The 14,900-nt window shown below is 42.6% G+C and overlaps 1 protein-coding gene across 4 annotated transcripts in view; it reads left to right on the top strand.

Moving 5' to 3' along the window:
• The window catches only part of gatad2ab (GATA zinc finger domain containing 2Ab), a 48,169-nt gene that overhangs the window by 17,468 nt on the left and 15,801 nt on the right, over nucleotides 1-14,900 (top strand). For 3 of the 4 annotated variants that reach the window (XM_080734806.1, XM_080734808.1, XM_080734807.1), the window contains one exon: nucleotides 8,390-8,698. In XM_080734806.1, the coding sequence (XP_080590932.1) occupies nucleotides 8,390-8,698 (309 nt within the window). Of the gene's footprint in view, nucleotides 1-6,843; nucleotides 7,139-8,389; nucleotides 8,699-14,900 lie in introns of those variants that run through there. The other variant, XM_080734809.1, reaches the window with a different exon arrangement.

The raw sequence follows: 14,900 nt of genomic DNA, 5'->3' as shown, positions 1-14,900 counted from the left end.
AATGGGACATTGTACATAATGACTATTTTGGTATGTTTAAGTTAAGTACATTTTGATGCCAATGCTTTCATACTTTTACTCAAGTACATTTTGAATTCTGGACTTTTACTTGTAACGGAATATGTCTAGATTTTCTACATTGCAGTATTAGTATTGATACTTTTACTTAAGTAATTTAACTAAACATTTGAGTACTTTTTCCACCACTGCCTCCCTGTGATATAATTGCTGTTAATGCGTTGGCAGCCTGCGTCCAGTCCCAGTGGAGAGATAATTACAGTGCAGCAGATGAGAGGCTAGTACGAAAGGGATGATATTTGACCATTGATCTACTTTTCTCTATGAACAACTATACTATGGCTATGATGAGACCACTGGACTGGTTGGGAATACAGGGCTTGACCATGCCATTTGTCCTGAAAAACGGTGACTAACTTTACTGAAATGTGTTCCACTTTGAAATGAAATGTAATTTGTACTCGCTAATTATTTTACCTGCTGCTGGCGGTGTTTAGATTAGCTCTGGACTCGCTCGCTGGCTCTCACTCACACACACTCTCACACTCTCACACTCTCACACTCTCTCTCACTCACTCACTCACTCACTCACTCACTCACTCACTCAGAGCATCCGTATTTCCTCATTTCTCTTTATCTAGTGATACAGTCCTTTGTTCACAAATATCCATCCATTCATTACTTTCTCGATTTATGTCTCAATTACAATTCACTGTTGATGTCTGACTGAAAATGCTAAATTGACACATTGACCTAAATATATAAACTCTGGGAATACACACACTATGACGTCAATACAGGGGATGTTTCTATCGCATTTAGTCAAGTTCATCCCTTCCTTTAAGGGAATGAGATGGAAGGCTCATTGGCACATTGACCGTGGCCATGCGAGTGTTCCTGTAGTGTACGATACACACAAAGGAATGCTAATGTATTGATTCACAGAAAGCCTGCTATGAAATGGTTTTTATTTTGATTATGATTTGGAACAGTGGAAGCTTATTCTAAAGGAAAATGGTGTTGCATCATGAATGTGAAGGTGTGTAATGGACATAAGACCTTTGTTTTTCCTCTTACATGTAACCCTCTTGCTTTCTCTCTCTCTCACGTCACCATCTCTGTTTCTGTTCCCTGTGCCCCCCAGGCCCCCTCAGACCCCCACACGCTCGTTCAAGCTCTAGAACTGTTCTGCCCTCAGGTCTTATTATTCTGAGAGGACATGCATCTAGTCCTCCTCTGTAGTCTCTGGAGAGCGAACGCAAAGACCAGTAATCCAAAGATTGTGTTCCCTTTTCTCTGCACTTCTCTTATGTAAAGCAGTGATCCATCTTTGAGATTTCATGATTATTCATTCAATGAATTCTGTCGTGTAACTCCAGCATTACGCAAATGTGTGGATGTAAATTTCTGATAATGGCTGTTGCGTAGACGTGGACCCGACAAGCTAATGCTATCTAGTAAGATGAGAAGTGTGTAGGCTATTGTGTTTCACATTCAGTGCCAAGGTTGGTTTCAAGAGTATATATTAGTTGTATCCTCAGTGTTAATGTGTCTATTTATAACTCCCTACTGGTCCATTCAGGTACATTAGTTCCAAAGTTAAATCAGCACTCAGGGTTTTACAGTGTAGCAATGTAACTCTCCTAATGCATTTTGCCACTTGCTGTGCGCCACCTCTTCACTAACCTGACAAGTGGCACACCTCCCTTCATGTGAAATGGAGATGATTGTCGCCTTGCTCTCACATGAGATGATGGGCTTGTGTAGCATGAATCAGAGAGCTGTAATGTGACAAGACTGGCGGGCTTGTTGCTCTGAAATGGATAGTAGTGGGCTCAGGGCCGGTCAAGCCTCGTTGAGCACAGCTTGCTGATCCAGGATCACAGGGTCACGTCGCGTTTCCCCTCCCCTCCACCATCTTTTTCATTATAATCTCAAATGCAGAACTGATTGTAGAACAACTGTCACTCCTGAACTGCTGAAATCCCAACATAATGTGGTCCTTCTAGCCCTTTTCCCTGTGGAGGTTCTGATGGACAGGCCAAACATATTATTAGTGAGATTGGTGTGTCAGTCTTTCACTGTCTGGATGGATGGAGTTGAAGCTACATTGGTGCAGTCAGGATGGAATGCCACTATTTGACTCCCTTGCACACAGAGCACACATCCTGGATTCCTGGTTTGCTTTCATAGTAGGCTACCTGATCTTGCTGTCTGGGCAGGTTTCACTATAACTGAAGGCCTACTGAGTAGTGGGGATTTAAATCCTGAGAGTCTTTCTCACTTGTTGGCGCCAGTGATCCAACAAACACAGTCAGTTAGGACAATTTTTAGGCAAGGAGAAAACGCTCCACACTTTTATCATAATGTTTTCAATGTGAGTGCTCTGGACCTGTGTTTTTTCTGCTTGTCTCCCCTCAGTCTCCTGCCATCACCTATACTCTTGAGCTGTCTCTCCTACACTTATCTCAGCCACTGACAACTTGAAGTATTGATGCCATGTTTTTCTTTCTGCCATCCATCCCTCTCAAGTGTCACTGTGGCCAGGCTTGGATAGGCTCCCATGTAACCATTATATCTTCTACAGCTGGGTCTCCTCATCTCTCCTGCATGCTTCCCATCTCCACTTGCCATGTAGTGTTCAGAGTTAGCCGCTCACATGTACAGTAACCCAGAGGTTATGAATGGCTCCATATTGTACAGCATGTTGCACAGACCTTGGCAATGACTAGAAAATGGGCGCCATTGCCAATGCCAATGAGCGCTGGTGCTTCACGGAAGGCCAAGTGAGATGGAGAGTGATGGGCCAATTTAGGACGGATGCATGCATCCCTGTCTTTCCCTTTGAGCTCACACTAGTTCTATTTGGTTCAGGGCTTGACATTAAAGGAGTAGTTCACCCCCAAAATGACTTTTTTTTCTATTGATTAGTCACGCCATGGAGAGTAGAGTTCAATAATATTTTTGGGTTTTTGTCACATTCCTAAGACAAAAATTTCCTTCGAGTAAATTTACCCCCATTGATTCCGGATGGGGGTAAATTTATTGTTATCACATTTTTGTCTTGAGAATACGACAAAAAAATAAAAATATTATTGAACTCTACTCTCCATGGCGTGACTACATCAATAGAAAAAAAGTCATTTTGGGGGTGAACTACTCCTTTAACCTTTTGAGGCACTTGTCCTTTGGATACGTACATTTCCCATTCACTTGACTTGTCTGGATAGAAACTAGACATTTCAGTCATTTCTTTCTGCATGCATAGGAGTCAGACTGAAATAGATCACTGAAGTTTGACGTAATTTACACATCCTACCTGGTTCCCGCCCCCCCCCCCCCCTCCATCCATTTTGAATTCCCATAGACTTTTTTTCATATCGCGCCATATAAGAACTGTGTTCCAAACATAAACAAATGATCTCCGCGGTTTGACTCATATGGATATGAAGAATCAGCTGATGGTGAGAAAACGCTAATGTTAGTTACATTTTCGCCAGAAACAGACTGTATCAAATATTTGTGACTGGCTATCATACACCATACAGAGCCGCCTCCCTGACATTATTGCGGAGACCGTTTGTTTATTTTTGGACCGCTTATATGAGACGATTTTGAGATGACTCAATGTTATTCTCCATAGAGAAATTATTCCGCGAACCGGGGGATGAGCGAGTGACGTCATGACTTTGTTACTCTATAGAATAAATAACAAAAGGACTGCTAACGACCCCCCTTGCTCCCTCCACCCTCCACTCCTTAGTATCGCCAGTCCATAGTCTGCATACAGCACAAAGCTGCTAGGAGCGTCACAGAAAAAGTTAAACCAAGAGCCACTTGTCCAACGGACAAGTACATTTTTAATGAGCTTGTCCAGAAGGATTTATTACTTGTCCCGGACAACAGGACAAGCCTTAATGTCAAGCCCTGTGGTTTCCTACCTACTGTTGCTTAGCAGCAGGGCATACAGCACATTGAAGCTTGGATCTTCATGATACCCAGCCATCTCTCTCGGGACACCAGGAGCCATGTGCCTAGAGACAGGCACACAAGCACAGGTAGTCCTCTAAACAAGAAAATGCCTCATAGAGATGATTACCCAAGGTGATCCCAGGAGAGCAACTGGCAACCATTGCAACTCTGGTATGTTGCATCAGGAATATTAACCAGGATTGGGCAAAAGAAATCAATACTGCGATATATTGTCGTATTTTCCCTATGGGTACGTGCTATTACCGACGGTACAGCACAGGACCACTGCGCGAGAGCTATTGATCTTCTTTGTCACTGGTATAACTTGTAAACATGCTGTGCTATTTGAAGAGGATAAACACGGCACTAAAAGATGGACAGCAGACGTTCCCTAGAAGCCCTGCTACGATGAAGGATTAAAATCTATTTATTGAATAACCGCTAAACGTTTTAGTAATTACAACGAATTTGCAATGCATCTCAGGTGTTTTTTCCACTTTAACTAATCTAAGGAGGAGTGAGCCACCTACAGTCTGCTGAGTGGCACATGCGCAATAATAACCGTGTGAAATATAGAATATAACAATGCCTGCATCTATGCAGAAACACATCAATTGATTGATGTGTTTCTGTGTGGAGAAATGGAGAATCGCATGAATTTATCTAAAGTCTGAGTCTGAGAGCATTTCACCTTCAACAGAGAAAAAGAAAAGGATTACCTGCAATATTTGTGAGATGGTGCATTTGAATAGTAGTCTTGCCTCGTTAACTTATTATCTTGCTAACCCGTCCAGACAGACTTGTCTGGAATCAATTCGCTTTGCACATTGCGGATCCGGTCTAGGGGGGAAAACGGAGCGTGAATGTACGTGTGATCGACTGGCAGTGTGAATGTCCGGATACAGTAGGCGGGCTCTAGACAAGTGGTTTCCAAACGTTTCAGGTCGACGCAAACTAGTGAAAATAGCAGATCTACAAGCGCACAACGCGTCGCTTCGTGCCACGTTCCTAGCTTGTAGATCGTCCATTTTCACTACGTCTACTTAATTATAATCATCTTATTTTTTGGGAATTTATATTCATGGTATTTGTTTGTTTCTTTTTCAATCTTTTGAAATATATATTTTTTTATTGTATGAAAAGAAAATGGGATTTTTACTCGAGTGAGTCGTGACTCGTGACCAATAAAAATCAGAACTGCAAACTGCACTGCTAATTGTAAAATGAAAAACGAAAAGAAATAAAAAAAATAATAATAATCTCAAAATAATCTGCCAGGCCAGAAATGTCTTGCTGCGGGGCTTGACCTCTGGGTTAGATGCTCCACTTGTTTGTTGTATTCAGCATTTCAATCAAATTGACCGTCTTCATGAATATGATTTTATTTATTTATTATGAAGATCAATTTGAATGCAATAAAAAAGAGGAGCATCTAACCATGGTGCAGAGCATCTAACATTATTGTTTAAGTGAGATGCGTTAAACCCTGATCAAACCAGTGTACCATGTGAAATGTTGATTCTATTAAACTGCATGGAATGTATCCACGGAAGTGGCGTTTGCGATCCTCTGAGTTTGTCAATGTCATTGTCAATCGGCACAAGTCTAGTAACTAACCCTAGTTAGTAGTGAACCCTACAAGCTGCACATGTCACTGTTGAGGCTGGTGGTGCTCACCGTAATGACATGAGACTGCAAGACTGGTGAGTGCGGAATGCCCTGGTTCTATAAGTGTGCAAACTGGTTTCTATCTTAACGAGTAGGAGCTTTGTGTGCAATGCGGGGGATCATCTACGCATATGAATGACAGACACACACACACACACACACACACACACACACACACACACACACACACACACACACACACACACACACACACACACACACGCTGTCATCCTACTCAGATAGATGGCCTTTGTGCTCAGGGATGGTACAGCAGGGCACCTCTGTCCTTGTTATGTACCACACTGGGTGTCTCTGGGGCCTTGTGCACACTCACTAACACCTGACCCAGCTCGTGGCTATGGTTTTTAGCTATTGCCACAACATTACAAATCCTACAAAGACCTCTGAAACAAATTATCTTGGCATAAGCTAAATGAATGCGCGGGGATGATGATACGTTAATACTGCAGCCGTATTGCAGATGCTGAGGTGGAGAACAGGCTCTATATTTGTTTTTGTTCTATGGATGGATTGATGGTGAGTGAAATAGTCGGACAAGCTTTAATGATCATCTGGGTAAATGGTGCATTTATATAGTCCCTTTATCCAAGGCGCTTTGCAGAGATTGTGCATTACCCATTCACACACATTCATACACCGATGGCGGAGGAAACCATGCAAGGCACCAACCAACCTGCTGCACCGGTAGCAACTAGGGGTTCAGAGTTTTGCTCAAGGACTCTTCGACACTAACTCTTGGGAGCCCAAGATCGAACTGAGAACCCTTTGTGAACCCTCCGAGTTCTAACCCCCCGGCTCCACCGGGCGCGTCGATCGTCGCGTCAACGTTGGGAACTCTCCCGTTTTAATTAATGAAGGGTGCTCCACTGCCGACCTCAACGTCAGCGTCGGACGCTCAAATTTGCCCCGGTTAATTTTTTGAAGCCGTCTGACGCCGGCACGAAGCCGTCATTTTAGTGAAGCCCTAGGGTAAGACGGCAACTCTACCCCTGAGCCACTGCCACCCCGTGAATGGCAGTACAGATGTTTTAAAGCGCGAAAATCTCCATTTATGAGCAAAACGGATCATGATGTGTGAATTGTGAATGACTGGATGATGGATTATCACTGAGGTGGTGTCAGGTCTTGACCTGGCAGAAGTTAGTCATGTCAGTGATGCTTCTTAAGGTATGCTTAGGAATGTCCGGCAGCAATGGCTCTTTTTCCCTCCCCCCTGTGTGTTTGAAGTGGCCGCGGCCGCCTTCCCCTCTTCTGTCCCCTTCTGCCAGTCCGTCTCTCCAGGGGTAAACCTGCCCCAGCCTTCGCTCAACCGCAGACCGGTTTAAACCGGTTTTCAGGGAAGTGCTTTGTGTCTCCCATGGAATCTTGGGAAGGGTCATGTGGAGCTGCGTGGTGATGTCACAGACTGTGTGGACTAAAAAGACCTTGAGTCAGCTCTCTGGATCAGAAATACAAGATGGTGTGTGTGTGTGTGGCGTGCACGACACATGCATGTGTGTGAGACGGGATGTGTGAGCGCTCGTGCACGCAGGGAGGCACGTTCAGCCCAAATCCTCCTTCCATAACTGTCTGTTTTCATGCATTTTTTTGTTCTTAAAGTTGCAGGAACTGATACAAAATGTATCAGTTTTGTATTTGTCAAATAAATACAAGTAAAAACACCTAAGGTGACGTGTACACCCCCTTTCCATCACCCCCACCACCCAAAGACATACAGCTCTAAACTTGGATTTAAATGTGTACTAAAGTGACAGTCTACACACAGTATTTCTGTCTGTGTCCTAATACAGAGGTGCCTCTTTTCTTTACTTTAACTACTGTATGAATCCTGCATTGGTGTATTTTGGTCGGCATATTTGCACTTTGTTGGGTCTATCTTTCTGCTGTGTAATAGGTTTCCCACCAAGTTAAGTGGGTCTCTCCATCCTGTGCTATTACTGTAATGAGTAGGATTTAGGTCAGCATCTAGGGAGCTAGGAGAGGCCTATACACCACTGGGTTGTCCCTCTTACTGTTGGCCCTACCCATTTAATGAAACAGTGTGTGTTCTATAGTGTTGCCTGCTGTTTACTCTTTATGCTTGTTTTCACATAAATAATAATGCAAATGTAGGAAACCACCGGCCAAAATCTTTAGCTTGTATTGTTTCTCTGCCCTGAAAGCCACCGTCTATTTTACTGAGCATTATTTAGAGATGCCTTTTGACTTGAAACATACCAACTCAGTGGCCTTGTGGTTAGAGTGTCCGCTCTGAGACTGGGAGGTTGGGGTTCGATCCCCGGCCGGGTCATACCAAAGACTCTGTAAAATGGGACCCAGTGCCTCCCTGCTTGGCAGTTGGCACTCAGCATCACGGGTTGGATTGGGGGTTAAGTCCCTGCGACATACTAGCGTCATGTCCAGGGGGTGTACTTGTACATTAAGCTGCCTCATGCTACAGAAACAGGAGATAGGCCACTGCCCTATGGGCCTCATAGCTCGGCAAGGCTTACTTTACTTTGACTTGAAACATTAAGTTGGGTATTACTGTTGAATGGCGATTGTGGCCAGTGAACAAAAAAAAAATCTTTGCATCTTGTTTCGTGTATATTTTCTGCAGCAGTGACCATAAAACTAGATCTAGTGTGTGGTGTGACAGATCCTGTGTGCTTAGATATTTTAAGATGGTTATGCATCCTTAACCCGCCATTTCCCTCTTGCCTTACTCCAGGGAGAGCACAGCCATGTCGGAGGAGGCGGTGCGTCAGACGCGCAGCCAGAAGCGGGCTCTGGAGAGGGACCATGGGGACCCTGCCGAGTCCATGGAGGAGTCGGACAATAAGAGGGTGAAGCTGGAGAAAGGCGACTCGGCAGAGCCCCTGTCCTTGGTAGGCTCTGAAACTGGGGGAGTGATGGTGAAGAGTGAGCAGGCTGCTAAGGTAGCAGCCAGTATCCTGAAGACCGGGGAGGTGAAGGCCACTATCAAGGTGGAAGTACAGACCAGAGAAGAGCCAGTCGACTTCAGCAAAACCAACAAGAGGTGAGATGAGGTTTCCCTCCAGGTGTTCACCTGTTCATCATCAGTTTGTAATGATTGTCCTTGGATGTTCATGCAGAAATCAATGTTCAAATATGCCAGCATGGCTTGACACACACATTCACTGTGAACACACCAGGGAAACATTTTCTCTTAATAAGAAGTCATTCAGTACAAATCTGAAGAAAAGTTAGCAACTGTATAGTCTTAACACTGTGGTGTTCCCACCCCCCAAAATGCTTTTTGGCCCCTCAAACAAAATTATGCACAGTGACACGCAAACGGGGGCAAAAACAATACCTCCACCTTAGTTCAGCCTGGTGGAGGAGATAACAAGCTTGTTGAAGTCAACTGAATGCAACAAGTGCTGTAGCAGCAACGCTATTTGGTTGGGCTCTAGTTGAATTGTGAGTTTTGGGTAGAGTTCTCAACGGGCCTGAAAATCAAGACCCGTCCCTAACTGGACTTACCGCTAGGCTGTTAGGGGCAGTTGACGTTTTATTTTTGTGGGGGTAATACGTTTCTGGAACCCGAGGCTTGGCCCGACCCAAAAACGTAGGGTTGGGTTCAGGTAGTGTCGGATTCGAGCAGAATTTAAAGATTTAAACAATGTTTTTTGGGCTTTTATGCCTTTATTGATAGGACAGTAGACTGACAGGAAATGGGGAGTGACACGCAGCAAAGGTTGGTCGGGATCGGGAATTGAACCAGCGACACGCTGTCAGGCTACACCCAGCCTATGTGGTATGCACCTGGAGCGGTAGGCCAGCGGGCGCCCCAAGGGTTTGGGCAGAATTTGAGAACTTGGTACTGGGAAGATTTATGGATAGCGGGCACAAGATCTTCAGGTAGGCTAAGTAAGTTTACAACAGATGTGGAGCGTGTGTGATGTTTGTGAAAATGAATAAAATAAAAGTGTATAAACCACTTACAGGGTATTCCCCATTCAAATATTTTAAAAATAGCAGATCTACATGCTCACACTGCGTCTCATTACAATGCGTTGAAAGCTTGCATGCTCAAATTAGGGAGGCCAGATTGAAAGTGATAAAGAATCGTGACACATCGGCTGCATACTTGGTGGTACCGATGTTGTCTCAAAATACCAGTAGCATTCGGCTAATGCTACTGGTGTTTCTATGCATATTATTGCTCTAGCTCAGTGGTTTTCAATGTGTGGGTCGGAACACCCAGGGGGGTCTCCAAATTATTTTGGGTGGTCCCCAGATGATTAACTTAATGTGCAACATTTATTTTATCACTCTATATAGTAAATAAACCAACAGAAGGTTTAGGTCTATAAAGGGTATCTGCACATTTCTAAAGTGATAAGTTAAGGACTTTTTAATACCTCTAAAATGACAAATTAAACATTGGCCAAATTGTCAAATATTAGAGGCATGAATTGTGAACATAGCCGATCTACATGCTCACAACGGTCTTGCGTTGCGAGGCTTTGTGAGCATGTAGATCTGCTATTTTCACAATAGAACCTTGTTATTCAAAATGTAATGCCTCCACTCTGGGGTCCCCAGTTCAAATATGATTATTTTGGGGTTCGCGACCTCAAAAAGTTGAGAACCACTGCTCTAGCTAGTAGTGGTCTGACGGAGGAGTTGTACAGGAAATCAGTGTGTGGTTGGCGGTAGTTGTCACTGCCCCATTTAGAGAACTTTGGCTCCAGAGGCCTGAGTTTCATTTTCTCAGCAGCACCTGAACTTGGCCTCCCAGACTCACACTTACCACAAAATGAAGGCTATGTGTCACAAACTGGTTCCAACTAGCTGTTTCCATGGTTTCCACGTTTGGAAGGAGCAGTCGGAGGAGGGAGGGGCGGGCATGATCGGTGGGTGTGTCACATGACCACACGGAAATATGTGTGATGTCATGTGACGTGTTTGGGAGAGTGAAGGTTTGTACACATACACTGTGGTGATGGAAGGAGGGAGATGACTCAGACGTGTGTGGATCGGTTTGATTTCATGTTGATATGTCGCAAGTTTGCCCAGGTGTGACCTTTGCTCCTTTGTAACCTGCTCCATGTTGCTTACTAACTCTTACGAGGAATGTTGTTGGCAAAACGACCAACTGCAGAGTGTCGATGGGTTCTCCATGTAGGCTTTATACTAGAAATAATACATATATTTATCAGGTATATTGATGATTGTTCATATATTTTGCATAGAAAGTGATACACAATACATATAATGCAGGTTACACAAGGACAACATGCATCTCAGACGCTTGCTGTCTAGACCAGGGGTTTTCAAAGTGGGTGACGGGGCACCTTGGGGTGCCGCGATGGCAGTCCAGGGGTGCCGCGAGATCTTTCGATAATATTTGGAATTTACACTTGAAAAAATATCATTTAGTATAATTTTAAACTTGAAGTACAAAGTTATTTTCAGTCAGTTCTAACCAAAATGGCTATTATCTCAACGTTTTCCTCAACATAATCACTAAAATATCGTCACTGTCGGGCAGAAACCTTGTATCTCCAAGTTTCAAATGTGTACGTCTTTTGCCCTGCTTCATCATACAAGACCGTCGCACAAAACTAGTGAAAACAGCCGATCTACAAGCACGTTGTGTGCTTGTAGATCTGCTGTTTTCACTAGTTTAGTACATTTTATAGATGCAAATACAAAACGAACGGTTTTGGACATACAAGGTTTCCACCCGACAACAACAATATGCTATAAATATAAGGTGCTGGGAGTGAAAATTATAATGTAGGGTGCCTCGGATAAAAGAAATATTTATGGGGTGCCCTGAGACAAAAAAGTTTGGGAACCCCTGGTCTAGACATTGCTTTAAACTGACAACATGGTAAAAAAAATAATATTAATAATAATAGTAATAATATTTAAAGTTACAAGATTACTGCCTTCATAATTTATATTACAGGATTACCTGCAGAGAAAAGGAACTTTTTAGATTACTTTTGCCTACTTTTTGTGCAAATTATATCATTATGCTCATGCTGAATGTTTTGAATAGCCCATTACACAAAAATACATAATACAGTTACACTAAGTATCAACAGTCTGTCTTTTCAGCAACACATTTTAACATCCCTGAAGTGAACATTGTTCTTGTGAAGCTGTTTTAGACAAAATTCAATTACACAGTTAAAGCCACAATCCGGAACTCATTTTAATGAATACAAATGTATTTTAACCAATCTGTTCTGTATCGTATAGTATGTTTAATACAATATACCTTAGTAGATCTATGGTTGGTCTCCCTAGTACTTCCATTGTGAAATGTAGACCCTGATGTTGGGTAGGGCACCTACTGGTTTGTAAGTAGTACTGTATGAAGCTCAGACGCACAATATCCTCCCTGGCCAAGTGGGGGGATTGCCTCTTGCATGAGTATTTTCCGTTATACAATTTGTGTGTGGTTTGGTAATTTGACTGTGAGGTCAAAAGCACAGATTAATAAGACTAGCTCGGATTGCATTGAAGGTGATGGGTGTGAGGGAGCACCCCACCCTTCAAGCAATATTTGAGGAAAGTGTAGTTAAGAAAGCTAAGAGAATAATTGCTGACCCCTCTCGTTCTGCATGCAGAATACGAACTGCTACCCTCGGGTAGACGTTATAGAGTCCCAGTTAAAAACAAGAAAAGACATCTGAACAGATACAAATACTCATTCATTCCCATATCCGTTAATCTGCTAAACTCAGGCCGTTAGTAAGGTGTGATGACTCTAGTTTTGTAATGTATGCACTTGACCTGTATGTCAGCACTGTGTGTTGTGCACTATTCGTTGTAATTTACTTTCTGTCTGTCTTGTCCTGTTGTATGTTATGTAGCAGCCTGCATGTCCAAGACAAATTTCCTTCGGGACCAAATAAATTAATCTTGAATCTTGAATGAGAGATGATTGGTCTCTCAGTGGGAAGCCCAGGTTTGAATCCCGGGTAGGACCATAAAGCTTACAGATTGCAGCTTTAAAAAGTCTAGTTTGGCCAAAGGGGATAACTTAACCCAGACGGTAACTCCCATACAACACTAGCCGAAACAACCACATGCTGCCTGTGGCGGTTAACATGGCGGCAAGTTAATCAATGAGTGCACTGTATGCACACTGCACACTGGACATGGAGAGAGATGGGCTCGTGGAACTGATCAGTGTAGTCCAGGGGTCTTCAACGTTTTCAGGCCAAGGACCCCTTAGTTGAGAGCGGGATGAAGCAGCAGGGACCCCCATACAACCTTTTCATAGATTCCATAGTTTCATTGTTTGACAGCACAATCATCAGTGTATTTTGGAATCATGTCAACTTGTGTTTTCAGATAATTAACCACTTGAACCGTCAATACTTAAATATCTTGACCTTTCACGCTGCACTTAGTCTGCTCTTTTTCCCCTCTACACCAAAGCGAGGCGTTGTGAGCTTGTAGATCTGCTATTTTTGGCTAAAGTTCTCAGAATATGGACGCTATAGGGGTTCAGTGGATAATATAAAAAAGTAGAAAAAAAAACACATTTCTACCACACAAAGATTTGGAGGACCCCCTGTAGTAACTCTGAGGACCTCCCCAAGGGGTCCTGGACCCCTGTTGAAGACCCTTGGTGTAGTCTACGAAAACGAGTCCCCAAGAAGCGATTAGGCCAAATGAGCACGACCTACTGTATTACACCAGCTATTTTAAACTAGCAGATCTAGAAGCTCAGGATGGGACATGTTGTGAGCTTGTAGATCTGTATTTTTGAAACCTTTTAAATTCAAAGATCTTACATGGGGTCCCTATTTTTTTCAGATGGGGGTTTGTAGGCAAATGCATATTAATTTAGCTTTTAAACTTTAAAAAGAAGTTGGACACCCAAATAAGCAACTGTACTTTAAAAATAAGCCCAAAAAACACAACCTGCCACTACCAGTGTTTACAAGAAACTTTACAGAGGAAAAAAGCCCCAAGTCGCTTATAATAAGCAGACATGGCAACGCTGGAACTGATCCCCCTTTTTCCACCTCAAGTCTATGTTTTCCACTACCCGCTCTCGTTTTTCACGGTACTGCACAGTACAATTGTGTACACTCTAGATGGTTCTTGTAGCATCGTACAACCTTCAATCTTCTATTCAACTTCTTTATAATTAGTCAGGGAATTTTAATAAAACCCTGGGAATAAATTCCTTACCAAACAATTTCTTCACCAATGTGTTCATAAAGGTGTCTAGTAGTAGTAACATATCTAACAAAGATTGAAATTCAACATCCCTAGCAAAATATTTGACAGCTTACTATACACTGTACTATAAAGGAAAAAAATCACTCCAAAAATATGCTTTGAGTAGCATGTTAGGGGTCTAACTAGGTGTTTCTAATTATTCTGAATCCATTGCAAGCATTTGTTTTGCACGAAAAACATTCATTGGGCCAAAATCAGACGCAAAAAAACTATGGTTTAGTGATGAGTCATCACTTTTCACAAGGTGTATGGGGTCCATTTTTGGCCCAAGGAATGTTTTTCGTGCAAAACAAATGCTTGCAATGGATTCAGAATAATTAAAAACACCTAGTTAGACCCCTCACATCCCACTTAAAGCAAATCTTTGGGAGTGATTTTTTTCCCTTATAGTACAGTGTATAGTAAGTGAATGAGACCCAGAATTACCGTAGCTGTCAAATATTTTGCTAGGGATGTTGAATTTCAATCTTTGTTAGATGTGTTACTAGACACCTTTACCAACACATTGGTGAAGAAATTGTTTGGTAAGGAATTTATTCCCAGATTTGACAGGTATTCTGCTAATTTTCCCTGACTAAATGGGCATGGTTTTGGTTAAGCGTAACCTGTGGATGGGACAATATCATTATTGTTTGTCATGATAAAAAACACGCACAATAATATTGTGTTGATTATCATTAATCGTGATATTGTGATATACACTGGCTCTGTACTTGGGTCTCTATAGCAGATCTACAAGCATGCATCGCAAAGCATTGTGTGGAGTTTTAAGCATATTTTCTTTATCTTGATTTGGGCCACAATAATTGTGACATGACATTTTTAGTGTCACATCCCTAACCTAACCATTTCACTGTGCCAAATTAGACACACGTGGTGTTACATGTTAAATATCGGCAGTGAGGTTTCATTAACGTCCTGGGTTTTAGTTCACAGAAAACAAAATTAAAAAGCTAAATTAAATGATCAAATGAGTGAAGGGACGGTTTGGAGAAAATTAC

This window comes from Nannobrachium achirus (assembly GCF_963921795.1).
Source record: "Nannobrachium achirus genome assembly, chromosome: 1".
Taxonomy (NCBI): domain Eukaryota; kingdom Metazoa; phylum Chordata; class Actinopteri; order Myctophiformes; family Myctophidae; genus Nannobrachium; species Nannobrachium achirus.
The sequence above is the reverse complement of the archived record's forward strand: the minus strand, read 5'-3'. Positions and strand labels throughout refer to the sequence as shown.